Source organism: Vipera berus, assembly GCF_964194415.1.
Source record: "Vipera berus genome assembly, chromosome: 2".
Classification (NCBI taxonomy): Eukaryota; Metazoa; Chordata; class Lepidosauria; order Squamata; family Viperidae; genus Vipera; species Vipera berus.
Genome location: NC_138203.1, coordinates 39,767,836 through 39,793,756, shown reverse-complemented (window position 1 = coordinate 39,793,756; position 25,921 = coordinate 39,767,836). Strand labels below are relative to the sequence as shown.

General features: G+C 34.6%; 1 protein-coding gene across 10 annotated transcripts in view; it reads left to right on the top strand.

The window, feature by feature from the left end:
- MEF2C (myocyte enhancer factor 2C) overlaps positions 1 to 25,921 on the top strand; it is a 191,128-nt gene that overhangs the window by 76,273 nt on the left and 88,934 nt on the right. For 8 of the 10 annotated variants that reach the window (XM_081320825.1, XM_081320823.1, XM_081320817.1 and 5 more), the window contains one exon: positions 10,524 to 10,717. In XM_081320825.1, coding sequence (XP_081176951.1) covers positions 10,664 to 10,717 — 54 coding nt within the window. In that variant the 5' untranslated portion in view covers positions 10,524 to 10,663. Of the gene's footprint in view, positions 1 to 6,894; positions 7,057 to 8,388; positions 8,602 to 10,523; positions 10,718 to 25,921 lie in introns of those variants that run through there. The other 2 variants (XM_081320819.1, XM_081320820.1) reach the window with 2 other exon arrangements.

Here is a 25,921-nt window from a genome sequence, read left to right as displayed (position 1 = left end):
CTTCAAAATAAGCTTTATCAAACTTATTTGTACTTCTGAGTAGATAGGCATGCATACCAAAAAAGGAGTAGGAACATTGCTGAGCCTATTAGGTTGTTCTCTTTTATTCCCTGTTTTGGGTTATTTTTTTTCCAAATGTTTTATCTCTATTTTTTCCTTTTATTTTACTTTTGAGATGTAAGCTACCCAGACTCATTTGGGAATTGAATGGTCTGTGATTCCAATAAATACATCAGACAGACAGACAGACAAGCATTCTGGTTCTTGTTTGGTTATATGCAAGAATCAAAATGGACAATCCACAAGAGATTAAAATATAGCATTTGGAATTTGTGTTCTTGATTATTCTAACTAAATAATTTTTTGTTTTTTTGTAAGCAACTACCTATACTAAACATTTCTGAGAATCAACATCTTCAGTTCAGTACACTTTACTTTCCTATTAAAATTAGGAAAAAGATCAATCTAACAATCCATTGTAACTGAAAGATTCTACTTTAAAAATTGTACCTGTGCTTAAACTTCAAAGCTAATCTATTGGTGTTTTACTGTGTAATATTAGCTTCTTTTGTGTCAAAGGTTCAAGTTGCCTGCACAAGAATATTTTTCATCCTTTTTATCACACTTTACTGCTTTTAAGAACGATTTTTGTCAGGAATTGCTATGTATACTAATAGGCTAGAAAAAAAATTCTGGGAAAATGTAATGTAATTGAAGGCTGCCGAAAGATTAGCTAATGTATCTTCCAATTGATTTTGTTATTTTTCCTCCCAGTGTACTCCCTCTGACAATAATAAAATGAAAAATATTGACAGTGATCAGTGAAGTGAAAAAAGGAAGGATATCTTCCAATGGGACAAAGATTTTTAACAAGCAAATGTTAGGTTATGAAAACTAAATACCAACTTAAAAATTTAAATGGTAACAGTATTTATATGTAAATTAAGTTTATTTCTAGTTTTGTGTAATAATGAAATTCATTTTTTTAAAGAGATCCTTTCTGGTCGTACGATTGGCAGCTTATGCACTATCTGGATACCTACCATTTCTTTGCACACTAGGCAATGTCGGCTGGCGACCCCCAGGGGGAGGGCCTTCTCTGTGGGAGCGCCAACCCTATGGAATCAGCTCCCCCCTGAGCTTCGGATGGCCCAAAACCTCCAATCCTTTTGCCGTGGCCTCAAAACACACCTGTTCCACCAGGCTGACCTAGACTGACAGGCATTTTAATTAATTTATATTTAGTATTTTTAATTCATTTTTTAAATTCTCTAATTTTTTATTGCACTGATGTTCTCAATTTCATTTTATCATGATTTATGTACTTATTATATGTTTTGTTGTTAGCCGCCCTGAGTCCTTCGGGAGATAGGGCGGGATATAAATCCCATCAATAAATAAATAAATAAATAAATAACTCATATGGCCACCTTTGTAGTGCAGTTTCACTCATTATAGAGATTTCTTGAATAAATATTTTACCTGAATATGGTCCTTACCAAATAGATATAAGACAGCAGCATGGTGTCTTTTTAATAACTTGCCTGTTGGTGCTATTTTCAGATCTCTGCCAAATTTTGAAGTGGAAACAAAATCCAATTGCTGAATGCCTGTTGTTTGAGTAACATTTCCTAGATCAGCATTGGGGCATACAGGTTCTGTAGACAAATGGGTAATTGTTATTTCAGGGTGTGTTGAGAGCCATATTTCCAAACGTTTGAGTTTGTCTACAACAGGGATTCCCAACCAGGGGTGCGAGATGATATCCAGGGGGTGTGAAAACTTGCATTTTCAAAATTATAGTGAATATGCATAATTCGTTGCCATTATTTCAAACTTCTATAAGGGGTGTAAGAATATATTAGAAGCATTCTAGGGGTGTGAAGTATAGAAAAGGTTGGGAACCACTGGTCTACAACAATGGTTTTCAACTCTGGGCCTCCCTGGGGGACCTAGAGTATATCAAGGATGCCACAGGTGAAAAATATTGAATAGGGGCATAGCGTGTGCTGAAAAACAAAGAGTATGATATTGCAAATACGATTGTTGATGCCGGAAAACATACTAGTTATTGTGCCATGTCTGTTCCCAATAATGGAATCTGGACTGGGAGGCCCACAGGAGAAAACCAAGGTCAGAAGAAGGATACAAGTGAAAAATGGTTGAACTGGTATAAAACAATAAATTGTATTTCATTTAAATTTGTATTTGCATTGAATTAAAATTAGATATAACTGACATTATATCCAACCCATGTAATTAGTTTTGAGTGGGGTGTCACATTGAGTTAAGAGTTGTAAAGCTTTAGGGGATCTTGGTGTTTGCTTATTTCTTGTAAACATTTCATTACCAAACTAGTTAACATAATCAGGGACACAGGGGAATGGGGTTTACTTGCTTGACGGCTTGCCCTGTTTGTCTTGATCAGAATTGTAGTTTGTGTGCCTGTTTCTGATGGACCTACTGAGCTTGCTTGGCTGTAATGTTTCATCCAGGGTTGTTCTATCTATTTTGTTGGTTTTGCCTTAGCTATGTGCTGACTGGCAGAAGTCAGTCCTTAGGCAGTATGTGCCACGAGCTGTTTGCTTCCTACTTTGGCTTTTGCTGGGTTTTAATAATTGTAGATCAGGCTTTTGTCTCTGAAAGCTACTGCAAAGACTTTCAGGGATTACATGAAATCAACTCTTAGGTTAGCTGAAAATCTTGTTTTTAAAAAAGGATTAGATGGCAAATGAACTTAAGCAGTGGTCTTAAATTGGCAGAAACCTATGGCATGCTTATGTAAAATCTTGAAAAGCTAGCTCAACTCTTGGTTATTTTCAATTTGCAGTATCAATGACAGGTTTTACTGCCTAGGTTTAAAACATGGAACTGTCAGAGAGATCACGGATGTCAACTTTTAAACGAAGAGCTAAGGAAGTTTTAGTTTTGTAACAAATAACATTTTGAACATAATAGCAGTAGCCAGGTTGTCTGAGGGACCACGTCTACCAAAACTATTAGGTCCAGTATGAGAACCATATGCTGCTGGTCCCATTTAATTAATTTAATTTAATTTAATTTATTAATATTTCTATACCGCCCTTCTCCCGAAGGACTCAGGGCGGTGTACAGGGCAAGAATAAAACAAGAGTTACAAAAATTAAAAGATAATTAAATACATGCCCATAAAAACAGTTGATACATTAATAAAAACCCCAATAAAATGATAATAAAAAAACCCCACCAATCCCCCCTCAGGCCAGGCCGGCTTGTTCGAACAGGTATGTTTTCAGATCGCGGCGAAAGGAGCGAAGATCGGGCGCCGTCCGGAGCTCAACCGGTAACTGGTTCCATAGCTCCGGGGCGCCCACAGAGAAAGATCTCCCCCTGGGGGCCACCAATCTACATTCTCTGACCGGTGGCACCCTGAGGAGTCCCTCTCTGTGGGAACGCACAGGGCGGAGGGAAGTTGACGCCGGCAGCAGGTGTTCCCTAAGGTACTCCGGACCCCTGCCATGTAGGGCTTTAAACACCATTACTAGTACCTTGAATCTCACCCGGAAGACAACTGGCAACCAATGCAGCTCACGGAGCAGAGGTGTGACATGGGAGTATCGGGAAACTCCCAACACAACTCTCGCGGCTTTGATAGCACCTAGAGGATGAATCCTTTGTGCAGTGACTTTTGCCTTCTGGAACGTTATCCCTCCTATAGTGAGGTTACTCTGAACCCTCATTGTTTTTCAGAAAGTCTTTAAAACGTCCTTTTTCCAGTAAAAATGGAATAAGAACTAGAATCATGAAGTAAAAGAATAATAGTTTCCTTATGATATTTAATAGGGACGCAGTGGCTCAGTGGGTTAGGATGCTGAGCTTGTTAATCAGAAGGTCGGCAGTTTGGTGGGTCGAATCCCGAGTGCCGCGTAACAAAGTGAGCACCTGTTACTCGTCCCAGCTTCTGCCAACCTAGCAGTTCGAAAGCACGTAAAAATGCAAGTAGAAAAATAGGGACCACTACGGTGGGAAGGTAACAGCGTTCCGTGCGCCTTTGGCGTCTAGTCATGCCGGCCACATGACCATGGAGACGTCCTCGGACAAGTGCTGGCTCTTCAGCTTTGAAACAGAGATGAGCACCGGCCCCTAGAGTTGGAAATGACTAGCACGCATGTACAGGGGAACCTTTACCTATGATATTTAGACAGTAAATAAATCAGTGCAATTGAACATTTTACTAAAATGTTGCTTTCTTGTGAAACAGGGCACCAAACTATGAAATATGCCTGTTGTGAAATAGAAAAGTTTGGGCTCTGATTGAAATAGAACCTGCCTATTTTTCCAGGTTCATCACTTTACCATCATTACATCATTCCTATTTATTTTTATCTATTGAACACTTATGAGTTTATAAGTGTTTACCTATTTAGTATAATTTTTGAGTGATGTATCATTAAAAGCAAAAAAGAAAGAAACACAGAAGCATCCTCCAATAATACATTTTGGGAGTGACATTAAAAGTGTGACAATATATCATATAATAATACTCAGTGGCATAGAACAAAGTAAATCAGAGCAAAAGAGACAGACTGTGGTACGATTAGCAAAAAGTCCTTAATAAAAATAACTGTGATGTTTCATCTGTAAAGATTTGACTTTGTAATTATAATTGAATAGAAAAGGTTTATGTTTAATACCGAAATGGAAAAAAAACAAATAATTAAAGTAATCTGAACATACCACAAAATTTTACAAGTCCATTAGATGCTCATTTAATTAGTCATCCAATGACTAATTAAAAGAACTGTTATCCAATACTTCTAAGGGGTATCTATTTAAGAAAGATTGTTTCATGACTTTTGTTCATTGCTGATCAAATTATGCAGTTCCTAGGCTAAGCTATACCTCTTGTAGAATATCCATAGCAAACTTTCTTTTGTAAGTGTATGTTATCTTGAAATGAATTATGAAATGAAATCCTTACCCTATATTTTAATGTGGCTGTCTAGCTGTAAGATGGAAATATGTAAATGTAGGTTGTGTTCAGGCTTTGCACTAGAATGTTTGGGACAGATGTTGGAATCTTATGAAGATCCAGATCCTCTTTCTTTTCCTGAATAATGATTCTCTTCTCAAATTAGATCTCTCCTTATAGTGAGCATGCTTTCTCTGTGTTGTAGTGCAGCGGTAATGACATCTAGTGTATAACTCTATAATGAAGAAGTGGTTTTATTTTTTTAATAGAAAATAAAAATATTATTTTTATAAAGAAAGATGAAAATTAAGAAACTAATATAAAGAATAAGGAAAGAGGAAAAGATAGAAAAAAAATGAGGATAAAGCCATAAATACAGAAAACAAAGTATAAAGAAATAAACAGAAAGAAAGAAAAAGAAAGTATAAAGAACTAGCTTCTGATTTTCTTTATGGAATAATATAAAATTACTTCTTACTCTGCTTATATCATGAATTTCTTTTTTTCCCCTAACATCTATTTTTGAACTATCGAAATTATGTCATAAATCTTTTTCTGTTCTACACAAGTCTAGAAAGGATAGAAGTTCCTTCTTCTTTACATTTCCAACATAATTTTGAAGTAACTTTAGGCATTCTAGACAATTTCTGCGGTTACATATACTACTTAATACATCATTTTATTTAAAAAAATACCTTAAGATTGTGACAGGGTTTAAATTCCAGACCTTTCAACTACATATTCCTCCACTGTTCTATCTGAATATTATAACCAAAGTGTATGAAGAGATAATTTTAAAGAGCCGAATTTTGGTTTAAGCTTTTTGTGAGATATGCCAGAGAAAATTAATTTGATGATGGCTGTATGCATTGGCTTGTACATTCATCAGCTCAGTTTTCTCGAACAGAAGCACACCAGACTTGTCTATAAAGCACTTACTCTTTGTCCCATGTGTAGAGAGTGGAACTAGGGTCATTTCCATTTAATAATCAGCAGGGAAACATGCGGCTTTGGCAACTCTGTGTCTCTTTCAGCCTGATTTATCTTACAAGGCACTGATTTATAGACTTAGTAAAGATTATGTCCTATTGAATTGGGTTTGGCTATCCAATTCCTTCTTACGGGAAGAGCTGATACATGTTACAATGTAAATGAATGCCGTGTCAATCCTTATATTAACCTTGGTCAGCATCCTTATCACTCTCTCTTTTACAGCTAGAGTTTTGCAAGTTGAGATGGAGGATTCCTGCTTCAATTCATAGCCTCACACAGCAAAATCTCAATACTGTAAAGCTTCTCTTGAAGAATGTTAGCTAAACTTACCCGTGTTTGTTACATCATATTGCAATTCCTCTTTTAATATGCATGAAACATTATCTTCCGATGTCAATGCACTTGTAGGGTTTTGTTGCGGTTGTTGTTTTTTGCATGTCTAAAGAAAACAGTAGAAATAAATTTCACCTTTTAAAGCAAAACATTTTGATCAGATTTCTACCCATTTAAAGTTAGAAGCAGCTGTTGGTATGTGCAGTTAAATCAAAACAGGGCAAGGGATAAGAAAAAGCAGTGACTATCTAATTTAATATACAAATAGATATTTTTTAAAAACAAAAACTCTTCTTTCCTAGTTGCTTCCTTATTTATAAATTAAACATTTACACTCCTCCATTTTGATTCTCCTTTTTGCCCCTTGGGTGATTTGTTCAAAAGGTCCTCTGTCTGAGGTATAGCAGCAGAACAGATTCAAAAATGTCTGTTCAGAGAAGGAAGTGAAGAGTTTTGGTTCCCATTTTGCACTTCTGGAACAGTTTAAGGAAGGAAGCACCTTTACACCTTTTATTGTTCGTGGTTGCTGACATCATCTCCTTCCCTGACCACTCAGTGCGTGTTTCCTGCCATTCTGTCAAGACACTGCTGTGATACTGAGTGGGAGATGGACAGAATGTGTAAGAGAGCAGGCAGAGGAGAGACTGCAGTGTGTGGATTTGTCCACTGGAACTCAGATTCTTCTTTCCTGAGCTGTCTTTGCTTTTGCCAAATTATAAAGCGAACAGAAGTCCGCCAAAATGAAGTTCCTCATTTTAGCAAACAATCTGATTTTTTTTGTAAGTGTTTGGGTTTCCAAAAGGGGGAAAATGCTGAAGGCAGTAATTTTGAAGACTGTAACATCAACATTTTTAATGCTTTTATTTACATATAATTCTGTCATTGTTTTGGAAGATTTCTTTAATGTAGACCTATTTTGACAGGATTTCTGGAATAATTTAGTTTATAGCTAGTTTCATGTGGTGCACGTTATTTAGGGTAGCCTAGAGCTTGTCTTGTTGTAACTTTTTGTTTTTTTGAGAAATGTATAGTAGGTTTTCAAAGGCGACGTTAAGTAGTTATCTACTGAAAGTTGATCTTGTAGACATTTCAGAAGCAGGTAGTCAATATACCTATAGATCTTTAGCACTATTAGAGGGTAGATGGCTCATAAATTGGCTATGCTTTTAAAGTTATCCCACAATATATTTATCAAGTTTCTTTACCATATAATTTAGCTGTATGATTGTGAATATTTCCTATATATAAATAGTAATTTCTGTTTTTAGTTCATGCATGCATATAAGTGTATTTATAGAGGTATTTTTCTGCTATCCTATGGGCGGTGTGTGTGTGTGTAATTCATCTGGAAAAAAACTAAAATCCTACAGAGCCACTTTTGAGCAAAAAGCTATTCCTAATCTCTGTTGTTTATAACTGATAGAACTGTTGTATCTCTGAATCATGTGTATATTTCTAAGTGCTTGCGTATGTTCACATATGTATGTGTGAATTAGTGAGCGTTTACAGATAGAAACAGTGAACATACTGTTAAGCTTCTTGATCCTCCACATTCCTGTATCTGAGAAGCAGCAACGTAATAAATGGGATCAATGTTTCCTTTTTAAATTGCAAGGTTTTTTCTCTCCCCCCATCCCATCATCATCAGCTTGTCAACAAATTGTTGCTGCAAACAGGCACAGTGGTTCAAATTCATCTTTTAAGTTACAGTCATACAAATTCGATGTTCTGTCAGTCTCCCTAGTAGGTTTATGTTTGCTGGTTCCAAGAGGTATTTGTGAAACTATTTTTAGAATATTTTTTTATAGTTGCTGAATACTTGACATTGGGCTGTTTCTATTTTTCTTTTTCTTTCTGAAAGCTCGATATGAAATGTGGAACTGATAGTTGTGTGGGAGGGGCTAACCATGCTGCTGTTTTACCCTGGGTCTGCTTACAAGTTCTTCCAGACAAGAGTGTCAGCATTCAGTGATTTCCCATTCTCCCCCCTATTCCTCCCTTTATCATCCCCCGCCCAAGGTTTTTCTCATGCAGGCTTCAGACTCTGGATGTGTAAAGCAACTCTCATCCTGGCTAACTGTCACTACTTCTTTAATCTGCCCACTCTGACCTTCCACCCTCAACAGAATAAGATCTTAGGCAGGCATAGGGCTGTAAGCCAATAGTGCCTCTGGCTCCATGTGAGTGAATGAAAGGAAAGGAAATTGTCCCATATGCATTTGCTGTGGATTAGTCTATGGGTTGTCTATGTGGTGGAGAAAGCCTGTTAAACTTCTTTGGGTTCATCTCGTACATGAAAATTACCTGGCTTTTTAAAATCAGAGGTAAGAATCACTATTTCGTATGGATGGGAGATGGGGAAGGGGAGAAAGGCTGATGCTCCCAAGAAAAAGTCCAGTCAAAAACAAACATGTTACTGTAACTGCCAACAACTCTAAGGGACTATGACATGTTCAAATGTATATGATATGCAATACAGTTTTAGAAAGCTTGTTTGAATTCTACTCTATTTCTGGATTATTATAAACAGATCAAGTGGCATCAGTTAAAATTGTAGAACTGTACAAATGGAACTGTTTCACCAACATAATAGGCTGATTTGGATAGTTAAAAACATCAATTCCGCAGTTTTTAATGCTATAAAGTAATAGTGCCAGCAATTATATTATGAAAACACTGTAAAATATAATGCTGATTTGCAGTATAACCTTATATATTTCTACCTATGAGTAAGCCCAGTGAATTCCAAGAAATTTGTTCTGTTGTAAGTATATTTAAAATTGCATCTTCAGAGTGTACAGAATGTGGAATGTGTGTGAAAGTAACACGTGTTCCCTTCAATTTCTGTTAAAAAGCCAAAAATCATTCCACTAAGAAAAAGAGGAGAAAAGTGAACATCAAAATAAGAATCAGTTTTATTGCAAGAAAAAACGTACATTGATAAATCATTGTTTCTTTTTATTTTTACATAATTGTTCAAGTTGGCTGTTAGAAAAACCAGTGTCCAATTAAACAGAAAAAACAGTTTGCACATTTATATGCTTTTAATTAATACATAATTTTGTTATACTAGAATTGTGTATAAAATATTAAGGCTGCAATCCTACATGCTCACTCACCTAAAAAAGTCTTGACTAATAGGAATAGGATTTTACTTTTATATATATTTGAATATGCAAAAGCAGTTTTTTCCAACTTATGTTTAAATCTTTTCATGACATTTACATCCAACTTTTATGATTACAAAAAGCAACTGAGAGATTTCTGTCTTTAGCTTTTATGTAATTTGCGTTATATTTTTATCTATACTGTAGTGGAACTCCATTGGTTTTTAATTCATAAATATATCTTTCATCTTTAGTTTATGTTTTGCAGTGGGTTGGATTAATATTGTCGCTTCTAGCATTTTTGTGGTGGAATATAAGAAGTGCTGCCATGTATTTGTGGATTTTTGGTGCAATTATGACTTTTTACAATGTGGTTTTTGTTTGTTCGTTTGCAGTGTATAGGATTAGTACATGGAATATATCAACAACTGTTCTATTTATTGTGTTTCCTGTAGATGGAGATATATACAAATGTATTTAGGGAATATATACATACTAAACTATGATGGAAGGATGAATATTTTTTTCTTTTGAAATCTTTTTAAATGCAAAATAATTTTAAAAGATTTAAGAATCAGCTGACATTTGCCATATATCAAATAAAATGTTAATAAAATAATGGTCCAACCTATTTGCATAATAAGAAGCATTATTATCTCTTCTGTTTTCATTCAGAAGTGAATTAGCTTGATTACTTAGCTTGCATAGGTATGGAAGGCTTCATTAACTCTCTGATTCAGGTAATTTTTCATTTTTCTGACGATGTATTACAGAACAGAAAAATGTGCATCAATGAAATGTAGGAGAGCATTCACTCTAATTGCTTTAGTGATGCCTTAAAAGGATTCTCCATCACTTTATACTTTGAATCTCTTCTTGTATGCATGAATGTTCTAAATAATTGTCTGTAGAACTAGAATGCCAAAGGTATTTAAGAAAAACCTTGACAACCCATCTGTCAGTAATTAATAATGATAATGCTAACCATTTTTGACTTCATTTCTAATGTAGTTGCTTATTTAGCAGTTCTACATGCTAAATGCATTCAGGACACTTGATAAAATACCACAACTAATCAAGTTCTATTGAGATTTTTGTCTGAGTAACTTAACTATTCACTTCTTTTGTGTACTTGGCAGGAACGGATGCAGGGGTCTGTGAATTGAATTGTGTAAGTGCTGAAGAAGGAGTCTTGGTTTGAGGAAACAGGAAAGAGGAAGGAAAGAGAAGAAGAAAATACAGAAGTGTAGGAACGAACGAAAGAAGAAAAACGGGGACTATGGGGAGAAAAAAGATTCAGATCACGAGGATAATGGATGAACGTAACAGGCAGGTAAGTTGAAATTTAAAAATCCAGTATCGTAAGAACCTATAAGGGCTATAATTGTCACATCTGCATTGCATCAATGGGACATAATAGTAGATCCTAATATGTGTTTTATGTGCAGACTTTTCAAATTCTATTGGACTATTAATATACACACATAATTATAAAAGCAAATTATTCCTGGAATTCATTATCTCATGAAATGATTGATACCTAATGCAATATTTTTATTAAAGTAAACCACACTGCATTTTATCATCCATAAAACTGGTTAGTATCTTAATTTGGATTCATCCAGTGATCAAGATAATTCATACAATTTGTACCATTTTTTAATGAACTGATTTTTGAAACTGTCTTGGCTCATATTATTATTATTATTATTATTATTATTATTATTATTATTATTATTATTATTATTAATTTGGTTTATATTGGATAGTTATATTGTTTAATATTTATTTTGTAATGTAAAATATAAAATGGTGGCATATTGAGGACTTGCTCAAATTGTTATTTTAAAAAGTCCTTTCATGAAATCTGAGTGTGCTTATGATAAAATGTCAGCAATACATCTTGCATCAATACAGTAACCCTATACAGAAATTACTTCTTCTGGAAAAAATTAAATTATTGTTGTTTAAAATTAAGGCTGCAATTGTTTTCTATGAAAAAATGTATAGAAACAAAGAAACAAAAATTAAAAGTCAATAGTCCATATATGCTGGCATGCAAAAAAAAAAGTTTAAAATCAGCCAACCAGAACAACAACAGATGTGACTCCATGCATCTTCAAATACGTTATGGATATGTGCTACATTTTGGGTTTAGATTAGGTTTTGAAAATCTGAACATGTTCCATTTAACTCATTTTAATTGATTATGCAGATCCAGAGGTTTATGGGTAATTGTTTCTTTCCATTTGAGCCACAAGCATGATTTCTAAGTATTACTATTGCAGCTTTCGTAGCTAGATCAATAATAAGACTTAATCTCATTTTACCCCTTGGAGATCCCTATGCTGTCCTTAGATTCCAATGCAACCAGGGTATCCGTAACTAGCAGGCAGCTTTTTGCTTGTATCCCTCTTGCTGATCAGTTGCATGCCTTTTATAAATATGATGCAGTGTAGGAATAATTTATAGTTCTGATTTTCAAGTGAGTCTTGTTTAAAATTTGAAAACACTGCAATTACAAGCATAACTTGACCTTTTCGTGGCAGAAAATCAAGTTTCAAATAAAGGCAACAGTGATAATACGATAGATGCATTCAAAATCTTCTCTCTAGATTACTTATTGTTCTGGGCAAAATCAGAAAGCAATAAATTTTGTCAGTAGCAAAACCTCATTATCTGTTTTAATTGTTTGGAATTTAAATTTAAAAATAAACTACAGGCTAGCAGCGTTAAGAATATAGACATTGATAAATTTTCCCATAAGCCCTTTACCATTATGTCAAAATAAATTTAAAACTGGAGGAAATCTAAATGTCTACTTTTTTTAGGCAATAAAGTTTGCTTATACATCAGATCTTTGATTTTAGGCAATATTTTCAGATGGTATATTTTTAAGAATAGGTGTTTTCTGCTTTTACTGAAAAACTTCTGTATATTCAAAACACAGATATGATTCAGTCAAGAAATATTTGAATAAAATATTATCAAAAAATCAAAATGTCACATTTAATAAATATGAATGACCAGAAACAGGATCCAGCCAATTTCAGAATAAATTTAAGCCATTGCATTTTAAATCAGTTAAATTTAAAAGAGTTTAACATTGGTTCAATTGCAATTGCAAAATGTTCTGGATGGTTAAAGGGCATTATATTTAATTATATTAATTATTTCTTTATCATTTCATTTATCCAAATGATCTTTCTTGTCTTAAGTTTTGTTAAAATGCTTGCACAGTACTTTTGGCATAACTGACAGAGGTGAAATTTGTTAAATTGGTTTTGAAAATGCTTAGACTTACTGTGAATACTCCATTCTAAGTTTCATAAGCAGGCAAACCTTTTATGTTCTATTAGGTTTGCTATCCATTAGAAATGTTGTTTCATAATTATAACAGTGAATCAAAATTAAATCAAGAGTTGGAAGAAATTAAATTATATGACTAAATTATAATATTTATTAGAAACTATGCATCTGAATATATTTTCTAGAAGGAACTGCAGAATAGTGTGTAAAACAGAGCTGGAGCCTTCTACAGTCTCATTAGAAATCTTTGTTTCTCCAGTGGAGAATTGTTTCTCCTTGCTGGAACCAAGGAGCCATCTTTAATAGAGGCAAATCTGGATCCAACCTCTCATTGTTATAAGATGCAAGAGTGCATATTAAATTCCATTTATACTATGTATCTCTTTCAAAAAATATTAGAAAAACAATTTTAGAATAGTGTACAATAGTGAACAATTTTAGAATTGTTCCACTGGTTAATTGTTCTAACTGTCAGGAAGTTTCTCCTTAGTTCTAGGTTGCTTTTCTCCTTGATTAGTTTCCATCCGTTCCTTCTTGTCTTGCCTTCAGGTTCATTGGAGAATAGCTTGATCCACTCTTCTTTGTGGCAACTCTTGAGATATTGTAACACTGCTATCATGTAATCCCTTATTCTTCTCTTCATTAAACTAGACATGCCCAATTCCAGCAATGAGTATGAAAGGGTCAAATTATCATTGTGTTTTCAGTAACTTTTTAATTTGCATAAGAATATACACATAGGACCTGATAGTTTTAAAATTAGTATTTTGAAAATTGTTTTAAAATTAGGATTAGTTTTGCGGTGAATATTGTTGTTGTTAGTTGCGAAGTCATGTCATGTCATCGCAACCCCATGGACAATGTTCCTTTGCCTTTTGGTACTGTCCATGGGGTTTTCATGGCAAAGATACTGGAGTGGGTTGCCATTTCCTTCTCCAGTAGATCACATTTTGTGAGAACTCTCTGCTATGACCTGTCCGTCTTGGGTGGCCCTGCACAGCATAGCTCATAGCTTCATTGTGTTATGCAAGCCCCTTTGCTGCAACAAGGCAGTAATCCTTAAAGGGGGTGGGGAATATAGGATGGCTTAATTTTCTTTTCAGAAACATAATTTGGTTGAATACATCCGTAATATGATTATATAGACTTTGGTAGGCAAAAAATTAGAATTTATTCTTTCACTTTTTGGCTCCTGTTTGCCAATTTAGAAAAGGAGATACTTCTTTCTGTAACAGAAGGATTATGAATTGCAGTGCGTTTAAATGTTTGGGGTTCTTTGGTGATAAAATACCAATTGAGTATTTTACTGTTTCTGCTTTACTCCATCAAAGCACAAGTGCATCACATCACAAGGCAGCATTTCCTCAACACATGAAAATATTTCAGAGTATTTTTAAACACCTACAGTTTTGGTCATCCACAATTTAACATCCTCCATTCAATATTTTGTTTTAGTACTTTTTCTTCCCTTAAGTTGTGCATGTCAAACTTGGTTTGACTAGTTTTTAAATAGAATCTGAGATTCTTAAGATTTCCAGGGTATTTCAAGACACTCAAAATAATGTGCTCACTGAATTTTTTTTAGTAATGCTAAAAATAGCTATTTTTAGCTATTGAGAGCTATTATTTATTTATTTATTTTATTTGACTTATATACCGCCCTATTCCCATAGGACTCAGGGTGGTTTACAGGGCAATTAAAACCATACAATACAATATTAGTTATGGCAGCCAGTGCAAAAACAGTTATAGAGATGGTATAGAGCAGGGGTCCGGAACCCCTGGTCCGTGGACCAGTACCAGGTCACAGCATGCCAGCAACTGGACCACAGAAACAAGGAAAGCCCCATCCACAGGATGCAGGCAGTGCACAAAACCATGCCCCCTCCAGTCCATGGAAAAAACCTCTCGTGTCCACGTAACCGGTCCCTGGTGCCCAAAAGGTTGGGGATCTCTGGTATAGAGAATAATTTCAGATAAGAAGTTTAAAAATCAAAATGAATTAATCTCCAACTTCATGCTGTGTTTAAATGTTGTTGTTAGCTGAGAAGTCGTGTCCGACCCATCACGACCCTATGGACAACGTTCCTCCAGGCCTTCCTGTCCTCTACCATCTTCTGGAGTCCATTTAAGCTCACGCCTACTGCTTCAGTGACTCCATCCAGCCACCTCATTCTCTGTTGTCCCTTTCTTCTATTGCCCTCAATCTTTCCCAGCATTAGGCTCTTCTCCAGTGAGTCCTTCCTTCTCAGTAGGTGGCGAAAGTATTTGAGTTTTAGCTTCAGGATCTGGCCTTCTAAAGAGCAGTCAGGGTTGATCTCCTCTAGGACTGACCGGTTTGATCGCCTTGCAGTCCAAGGGACTCGCAGGAGTCTTCTCCAGCACCATAGTTCAAAGGCCTCAATTCTTTAGCGCTCAGCCTTTTTTATGGTCCAACTTTCACTGCCATACGTGTTTAAATATTTTCTTGCAAAATGAGTTTCCTCTATGATGTCCATATTCCTTTTTTAAAAAAAATTCTTATCATTTAATATTGTAATACAATCGTATTTGCCATTTCCCATTATAATATGAAGTTAAATAATAGCACTTATTAATTATTAGTACAATTAAATACATTCTGAAATACACTAAGATTTACTTTCAACAGTTAAAAAAACTGCTCTTCCAGCGTTACCAGAGAAAGTAGAAATGAAAGAAATTAATATGTCAAAATGACAGAATCAATGGGTTTCATAATCCTGTTGTTAGGGTCAAATACACTGTAAGAAAGCCATGCAAATAGTAAGCCATTCTTTTAAAAAAATGTCATACAAAAATAGAACTAAGTTAAAGGGAAACGTGCAAAACATGGTTTCTGGAAATCTTTGGAGTATCTTAATAATTGCTCTTGATCATGTGACTTGAGAAGAAAGATGAGGAATAGGTTAAAATGGGAGAGTGAACAAAATTTGGAAACACTGCCCAAATTCCACTCCCATAGGAATGGGTAATTTTTTTGAACATTTTTTTCTTTTTGATCTTCATCTTTCTTTTGCCAGCTTTTTCACCTAACAATGAACTTGTTTCTATTCTGCTCTGTTTTAGAGAATTAATGTGTTGATGAATAGAGAGAGTAGCAATCTGTTTATATAATTTATTTATAATATTCTATTGGAAAGAAATACACAAGCTTTGATTATTTCAGCTAACAAAATAGGTCCATGTAATGTAATGTAGAAAACCTACACTAACAGGACGTAATAGCAAGCAATGAAATAAATAAAAGAATCACATGTGTTTGTGTGTACATACACATACACACTATAAAACTGTAGTTAGAATTAGAATTAGAATTTATTAAATTTATATGCCGCCCTTCTCCCTAAGGACTCAGGGCGGCAAGCACAAAAGAATAATATCAGTTGTGAATTATTAGTTAGAAAAAGACTCTAAATTTTTTTTTCCATAACTCCCCTACACTTTCTAGGCACAATAATAATAATAATGTTTCAGAACTAAGTAGGGTAGACAAAGAATTTTATGTAAAATATTTTACCACTTTGATTCTCGGCCCCTGTGATTTTCTTTCTGCCTTCCTTCTTTCTTTGGTCTACTCAAAATACCGGGCCTAAAATTTTTGTTCTGCCATCTCTGACTTTCTATATCTCTGGACCAAAGATAGGCACTGTAGCACCCATGGGTGCTATAATGACCACGATACCACTAGATGGCATCCATTGTCTGTATATGTTTGGGTGGGGGCTGTGTTTGTGTTTGTAAAAAATACATATTTAAAATGGTCAAAATTCCATCCAAAGAGCCAAATTCCACAAGATTTTGATTTTTTAATTCAGATTCTTTCCATCTCTCTCTCTCTCTCTCTCTTACAGATATAGATATAATGAGCTGCACACAAATGCTGTCAGTAGATAAATAAATCTTAGCATTTGGAACTATAAGTGGCCATCATGTGATTACAGCTTAGTCTTAATATAAATTTATATTTACTTTTTTTGTTGACATTGCTGCTTTATGAAGTGAAGAAAGAGTCAGTATCACTCTTACTGAAATGTCAAGTCTTTTTTTTTAATTCAAGACTGCTGCTTAAGACCTCTCTTCATGGATAAGAAATGTTGAGAGAATTTTTTGTTTCTTTGTTTTAATGTTCCAAATAAAGCCAGAACTTTCTTTAAAAAATACCTGGGTAGTGGCATACCAGTTAAAAAAAGCTGTTAAAATAATGCTATATTTTCTGGATTTAAAGGAAGTATAATAACTTTGCCTGACCTAGATTTTTAGCTGCTTTGAGACACTTTTGTGTGTTAGCCTCATATTCATAAGTTGTTTAACACTTCAGAACTATAAGATTTTTGGTTTTGGACCACAATATATTAAAATGTATTATTATAAATAAGAATGGTGGAGATGATATTTCTGGTGATAATGAGGATGAGGATGATGCAGTGACGACAACAACCTATTATTGCTTGGGAGCATTTTAATAATTTATTGTTTTACTGAAGTTGCTTCCCTGTAAAAAAGTTTGGAAATGTGGAAAGAGATATATTCAAATTTTGGATGTTTAAAATTTTTATAAACACCTGAAATCAATGATAGCATTGTCAATAATGTTAAGGAAATATTTACCATATTTATTTATCTGATTAATATTAAGTTGCCTTATCCTGCAGCAATGGTACCCCTGCCCTGCCCCCTGCCTCACCTCACCTCCCAGGACCAGCCTTCTGTCCACCATCCCAACCGCCAGAGCCCCCTGGATCTCCCCCAACCCTGCCCGCCCCCCACAGGCATCCCTCCCCATGAGCAACATCAAGGTGGCCATGCCCACCCAGTCTGCCATAACCACCGCAGCCACATCCATCCAATGGGCTACACCCACCCAATAGGCCACGGCCACCTGACACCCAGCAATACATAAGTGGGTTTTGGGTTGCAGTTTTGGCACTCAGTCTCTAAAAGGTTCGCCATCACTAGTATAGGGTTGGACTAGAAGAAGACTTCCATAAGGGACTAGAAGGGACCTCTAAGATCCCTTCCAACTCTATTATTATTATTATTATTATTATTATTATTATTATTATTATTATTATTATTATTAATGTAATTTGCCTGTTATGAAAGACAAGATAAAAGACTTTTGCCCTCTACATCCCATTCATTTGAGAAGTTGAAAAAATAGATTGTAGAGCTAACAGCATTAGGTAAGGTGTTTTTATCACGTTATGTATGGTTAGCAGACATTCTGATTGTGTAACAATAATATTAAAATAGATTTTTAAATGTTTCTTTAAGTTTAAAGGGAGAAGATTGATATACGTATGTAGCGATTCATACTTGTTATAGTTTAGGACTGCTTGGAATGTGGAATTGTGGATGATTAATGCAAAGTTTTATTAATTGATTCTAGTACCTCTGAAACATGACAGTAGAAAGGCAGAGAATTAAAACAAAAAAGCTTCAGACATATGTGGAACACATCTAAAGAAAACAAATATCTATATTTTGACCCAGATACAGGGTGCTTTTTAAAAAAAAATGTTTTCCCCAAGCATGTCTCATAATACAATGAAACACTCACCCCACAAGCCACACTCCAAAAGTCAGGCATATGATTGGAAAAGGGAAGAATATTAAAAGAGATTAGCAACTACAAGAAATGGTCAGCAAAGGTAACCTTTTTGCTAGCTGATTCTTCTTGGAACCTAAACATATTCAAATATCATATTTTAATACATTAGAAAATGCAACGTTGGGCCCGTGAATTGATCCAAATAATTACAGTGCTTTGATTACACAGAAGAAATGACTCTGGAATGGATATAGACAAGTTGCTGCAGTTTCATTTTAGCTCCAGTGAAGTACCGGTAATAAAACTTGAATGAATCATGACAGGCTTGCTCCATGAATTTTACTGAGGCTTGGATGTCCTATGATACTAGTAGCATTGCTGAGGTGTCATATAGGATGTCTGCTTCTAGAAGTATCTTTAGAGCCAGGGCAGAAAATTCTCTCTTATTCCCTTGCTCAGCATTCTACAAGAGTAATACAGCTAGTGTTAATCAGCAGGTTCCTGATGCACTCCTCCCTAAATGATAAAACAATATCAGGCCTGTGGCTGACTTAATTAATCATATCCCATTGGCCACAGCGAGAGAGATTAAAAACAAAAAGGCTCTCTGAATGTTGTGTCTTTGTTGGATTCTCTCCCCTTCTCAAATGTACAGAATTCAGTTCGTAAGTTTGATTAATTTGCTGCGTAGTCATTTTAGCAAATCCAACATGTGTCAGGCTCATCCAGGAAATGGAAGAGGAACCATGCTTGTTGCTCTTCTTGTCTGTTTTTGCTTTAAAAAAGACACCCCTCCCCTTGTAGACAAAGAGATAATATTAAAACTAAAAAAGAACCTGATTCTTTCTCCCTTAGGTTTCTGAATATGGATTCACTGTATTGGTCCCTCCTGATCCAGCCTTGTTGTGGTCTCTGATTATTCCCCCCCCCTTTTTTTAGTCAGAGTTCTGAAGTCAGTAATCAGTTTTATATATTTATTGTAGCGTTCTCTGACCTAAAGGCTGTAATATTTTTTTTTTAAAAAGTCAGGGTAAAAAAATTATCTTAAGTGCCAGAATGAATATGATGTTCAGTTGCTTATCTAAAATTTTAATCTCCCTCCATTTGGGAGAGGGTACTCCAATTCATTCTTCAATTCCTGTGATTTTTTTTCCCCGCACAGTTAACCGATATCTGTTTCCAATATTATATGCATTATTTCAAAATAGAAACATCATTTTTTCTGTTAACTCTAGTTTTGCTTCAGTATAGTGAAACACAGGGTTCTGAAATTAAACAGAAAGGAAAATAAGGTGTTTATAATAACAAAAACCAAAACGATCCTCTGGCTTTTATTTACTGAATTTAGAAAATGTATAATTCTTGCCTTTTCCCAATGGTTCTGGGTGGCTTACAAAAATGAAATGGAAATCTCTATTTGTGACTGCTCTGCTGATACTGAACTGGGAGATTCTTCCAGAAATAAAGTTGATCAACCTACTATGATTCTAGGTATACGTGTATATCTTTATAACAATTTTATTATAGGACTGAATGCTATATACTACACTGTCAATAGTGCATACATTAGCTGCTGTGTTTCATTGATTAATTTTCTTCATGCAATCAACAACATGCAAAATATTTTTAACAAAATTAAAAAGATGGTTCCAAATTAATCAGGCAGCATATTTTCATTATTTTAATACAAGAATCTAGAAATCTGGGCAATGCCACTGTTAAAACAGTAATTCACTTGTTACACATGAAATAATGTGCCTTCAAAAATGGGGATGTATTCAGTTATATATATGAGCAATCTAAAAGTAAGTAATGTTTTTCTTAGCAGTGGTTGATTGTATTTCATGATTTGAAACAAACTCAAGCTCATTAATTAATTTTTTATATATGTTTTTGGTTTTAATATTAAACATGTATATTTTCATCAATAGAAATTAAAATGGTCAAATCTCATAAGTGTAGTATCTTGCAAGTTAAATAGAAGACTGTAAAACAATATGCAGCATATGGCTTTTCAGATGTGACTGAGCTACAACTTCTAGGGACCCACCCAACATGCCATAGTGAAAGATTCTGAAAGTAATAGTTAAGCAACATGAAATTATCAAGCAGCTTACACCAGCATATTTGCTTATTCACACACAAACACACATATGTGTAAAAAGCCAGAAGGCTTTGTATACAGATACAACAATCTCATTTTTTTCACAGTCAGTTTACTATCACATATTAATGCTGATTATTTTTACATATGAAAATTCATGCTAGTAAAATATAATACAAGTTTCCATATTTTATAAAAATAACATTTTTTTCTGTACTAGTTCTGTACTTAAATGAAAGATGAGAATTGTAACTTGTTCTTTTTCTCAAACAGAATTTTTAGGAAAAAAATCTTAATAGTAGTATTCTATTGCACAGTTGAGATAGAAGTTTTTTTTAAATATGATCTTATAGCTATGATTCTAGTATTTCTTTGTTCGTGCTTATATTCAAATAACAATTATCAAAATAAATATACTGAAAATTTAAGACATGCTTAGAAAAAAATCCCACTTTTCATTGTTAGAAATTTGCTCATCTTTATTTATTCCTAGTGAAGCCAAATTCCAAATGTTCTCCTTGAGGTACAGAAATTTTGTTTGTTGAAAAAGGGGGTGCTAATTGATACCAGGATCCAGGGGCTCCATGGAACAGGAATCCTTGACTGATAAACTGTTTTGAAGCATAATTTTAGAATGAATTATATATATAGATTACATTGCTCTTAATTCTCAGTACAAAGAAGAATGTAAACAGCAACCATGTCAATGAGTTGTCAAAGACTAGAACAAGCAAGCCAAAGAAACAATTATGTCTGTCTTTTAAGGATTCGTTTGGAAGGCCCTCAGGGAATAAGAGCTGGAGGTGGGAAGCAAAACTAAAGTCATTGTGTGGAGGAAGAAGTTGCACTCTTCCTGTTTTGACAGGAAATGGAGACAAATGTGCTTCCTGACCATTTGCTCGGTAGGGAATGAAATATTCTCTGACCTTTACCTCATGAACATTTTAGCTTTGTTTTAACTAGTAAACATGTTTTCAACCCAAACATGTATTTATATTTGCCGAAGTGTCTTAGCATTTTGTGGCTAAAGTATAGTCTTATTGTTTATTACAATGCATCAGACAAATTCTTCTGCACTATCGTGTAACATTAAGCAGCATATAGTTTGTTGCAGAAAGAAAGTTTTCTTATATGATTCTCAAAACTATCCACCATGTTTACTTTAGGACTAACAAAATACAGTGCAGAGAGTGAAACAGAATGAAATATAATCAAAGATATTCCTGTCACGCAGTAAAGTTCAGAACTGCTGTTCTGAGGATCCAACTTGCAAAGAAATAAAATTGTTTTCAGATGTATTCAAGAAAGGGGATGCTAATTATTGTTAAGTTACTTACAATGCCAGTTTATATACCGAGTTGTCCTTTTGTCTGCTATTGTTAAAAGGAAATGTGCTTACAAAATATCCAATCCTATATTTGAAGTGTAAGATCTGTGGTGTGAAAAGTATTACAGTAAAACTGTAGTTCGATTAGCTCTCTTCTTCATTACTAGTCTTACATAGTTATAGTTTCATGGTAGTCCAGGAAGCTGTGCTCTCTTTTATTCTGCTTCCCAATCCTCAACCCAGCTCAATAGCATATTTAGATTTAAGTTTGTTCAATCCCACTGAAGTTAGTGATACTCAATCATCTTAATATTTCAAATCTTTTTTTTCCAGCTTGCTTGGGAATGAATGGGGGTAGTTCACATTAGAACCACAACTTGAAAGCATCTGTACTGCAGCTCCATTTTAACCAGTTGTGGATCAGCACACTTTTGTCAAGGACAATGATTCTGTTTTCAGTTTCTCTCAGTCCTGTCTTGTCCCTGTAAATAATACTGAAGGATTATAAGGAAAATAGCAGGAGGGTGATGAACTGTCCTTGGCTGCTCTTTTTAAAGGTCCTTTCATTCAGTGGGTTCTATCTGGCCATGATACAAAAGAAGATTTGTCAAGGGAAAACCCTCCAGTGATGCTTCAGCTTATCACTGCTACTGAGCGTAATCATAAACTTGGATGCAAGAGAATCTTTGTTCAGACATGATTTGAAACACACAAATAGTAAAGGGAAGATAGAAAAAGAGATTTAGCTTGGAGACTTTTACTACAAGAAAACTGCTGACAGTTTGCATGGAAGATAATTGTACCTAAGTGCTTTAGACCAGCGGCCCCCAATCTTTTGGGCACCAGGGACTGGTTCTGTGGAGAGAGGTTATTCCATGAACTGGAGGGGGTGTGGTTTTGTGTGCTGCCTGTATCCTGCGGATGGGGCTTCGCTTGTTTGCATGGCCTGGTTTCTGGCTTGCCACAACCTGGTGCCAGTCCATGGACGTGGACTGGGGAGCCCTGCTTTACATACTTCTCTAGAAAAAATATGCAGAAGCACCAGCAATTTTGGGCTGGAAAACTGAAATAATATAAGAGCTATAAGGAGTTTTGGGAGGATATTTGGTTTTTAATAGATATAATGTTAGACCCAGATGATTATAACTAAAAATGTGATTAACTTCATCAGGAGCAACAAATTCAGGTTTTTTTGAAGATATTCAAAAATCATTTTTTAAAAGATTTTTAAAATGTCAAGTATAATTAGCATCAAACTTGTCTATTATTTCTACATAGTATATTTGTATTTGTTGTATTTCCATTTCTATGTGCAGTGGAATAATGGAAAACTGTAGCAATAGATGTGTTAACATTAAATAATTATTCATAACAATTTTGTTAGGATTTCTAGAAAATCCCAGGATAAAAAAAAATTAAATAATCGCTTATTTAGTTTGTATGGTGAAATAAAAGGGGTCACAGCAAGCCTGTTCTTTCTTTGTATCTGTGGTGGATACCAACACTGTTATTATAAGAGGGTCATAATTATTTTGCCAGCTTACTAAATTTTTAAAAGAGAGACAGAAATATCCTGAGAAGGGAAAAGAGGAGGGACAACAGCCATAAAAGCAACATAGTTCTGTATCATAATTTATCACCACAAAAGTGGATGACGTAGTAAGTGGATTTGTGGCTTTTACCTTCCACCCGTAATTTTTGCTCCTACACTAAGCCATTTACAGCTAGGAGTGGCACAGAATTTCAACTATAATTTTAGTTAAACATAAACAATGGCTAAATGCCATTCCTTTTTTGGTACCACAAATTGATGGGATGGCTTCTAGGTGGAAGAAGTCAATTTTGTCATGTTCTACAAAGTTCTGTTATATGGCACAGAATCAGATCGGAAAACAGTTCATTACAAATAAACATTTTAGTTTGTCCATTTTCAATTCTTACACAAGAAGGATCATTTTGTATCTCTGTATTTATATTTTAGAAAAACTCGCTTTTTGTGAAAATATTTTATTTTCACTCAAGTTATTCACATAACATGTGAACCCATATTAGTTTTAGTACACATTACTCTCACTAATCATAATCAAGGCACAAATAGCTCCAATGAGATCAATGAGATCAATGAGATCAATGAGTCAAGGTTGACTCAGCCTTCCATCCTTCCGAGGTAGGTAAAATGAGGACCCAGATTGTTGGGGGCAATTAAGCTGACTTTGTAATAATGCCGCTTGGGGGGGGGCGAAAGCCCTAATAAGCAGGCATATACATAGAATGAAGGCTACTGCTATGCTTGTAAGCCGCCCTGAGTCTTCGGAGAAGGGCGGGATATAAATGGAATTAAAATAAAATAAAATAAAATAAATAAATAAATAAATAAATAAATAAATAAATAAATAAATAAATAAATCTCCCTATTCTTGTTAAGACAATAAAAATATAATTTAAAACTACTTTATATAGAAAAAAAGTTGCAGATAAATGTCTCAAAAGCAAATTAAGGTTTATCTCTCGAAATGGGTTGAGAAATATTAAACCATAGTAAAGCACAGTAAAGCAAATTTGGACAGCTATTAACCTGAACTTCAGGCATATAGCAAATAAGTACAAGTAAAAATATTAAAACAATGTTATCACAACAAATAAAATATTAAAAAAACATTAAAAAGATTTGATAAAATATTCTCTCTGTTTAGCAGCACCCAGTGAAAATCTTGCTAATTTCCATAATAATGTCTCCTTGTCTAAATTCATTAAATATTCAATTTTACATGAATCAGATGAAAATGATTTTTTTACCAAGAGGGGCTCCTGGTTATTTCCAAATGCTGAAGTTGGAGTATATCCATATAATATAATGATAACATCTTCTATAATTTCCTTACAGCAAGGGTAGAAGCACATATTATATGGAATATTGAGAAATAGACTCTCTCTAGTTACTGAAGGCATTTGCTGGAATCTGAAATGCCTCTCAAAGGGATGGTGTTGCAACACACCTCAGATTTTGCTTTTAGTGTATTCCAAGGGATAATTTTATTTTGTGATAATTGAAAATTTAAATTTAAGAATTTCAGCACCCTGTTTTTGAATAACAGATTATTGTACAGATTATTTGAATTTAAAAAGAATTCTGGAGAAAAATCAAAGATACACATCTGAAGGAATAAAAATGTAAAGCAACTAGAACAGGAATGTATTTGGAGATTCTCAGTCATCCAGGTCATAGTTGTCTCAAAGATGCTTTTTCACAAGGCAACTGGACTTTTATGTTTTTCTTTGAAGACATTTCATTTCTCATCCAAGAAGCTTCTTCATCTCTGACTGGATGATAGGAATGAAAGGATTTACACTCCTTTCAGACAACTGGTCATTTGCATTCTTTTAGAGTCATTGAGGCTACCTGGAGGTTTACAGTATCTGTGTCTTCAAGGTCACCTGATTAGTGCAAATGGTTATGGAGCCTTTTTGGAACTGTTGAAAGGACTGTGTTGAGACTGGAGATAGATAATGTTGTATCCCTCCTCCTCTGTTGAGAGCCCTTTCAGTGCAACTACTCAGTTGATGATTGCCTAGCACCCTTGTCGCTCTTGAAGTATAGGCTAGTTTACTCATTGCCTTATTCCTATTGCAGTGACATCATTGCCACCATAAAACACCCCAACCTAATGGAGAGCTTTGGGTTTAATGCCAGATGTTGTTACTTGAATCCATGAGTTAAAACAAGTTAATTTACACAGATAAAAATATTAAACAATTTGTTGATTGGCACTAAACCTATATTATGTTATAATTTAATAGCTTCACCTATAACCATTGAAATAGGATATAATAAGTATAACAACAATAGTATTTTGTGACCTGTCTCCACTAGTTGGTGGCAACTAGGATATAAAGCAGTCAGCCACCATAGTAACTTATAAATTCAATTAGATATCTGGTTTACCAATTTTTAGGGCACAGGTTGATAGTAAGATTTTCATGGCTGGATTGAGATTATCTGAAATTATTATTAATTATACTTGAAAAGGCTAATTGCTGAAAATGATTTGAAAGATATTTTTAGAAGGCATGAAAAGACACTTCAGCCTTCTAATGCACTGGAAATTTTGCATGCAATATTCAGATACATACATACATGTGTGTGTGTGTGCACGCATGCGTGTGCGATAACTATGGTAACTCTATAAATATGTGTAAATATGCTCAGCAATAGTCATAAAGGATC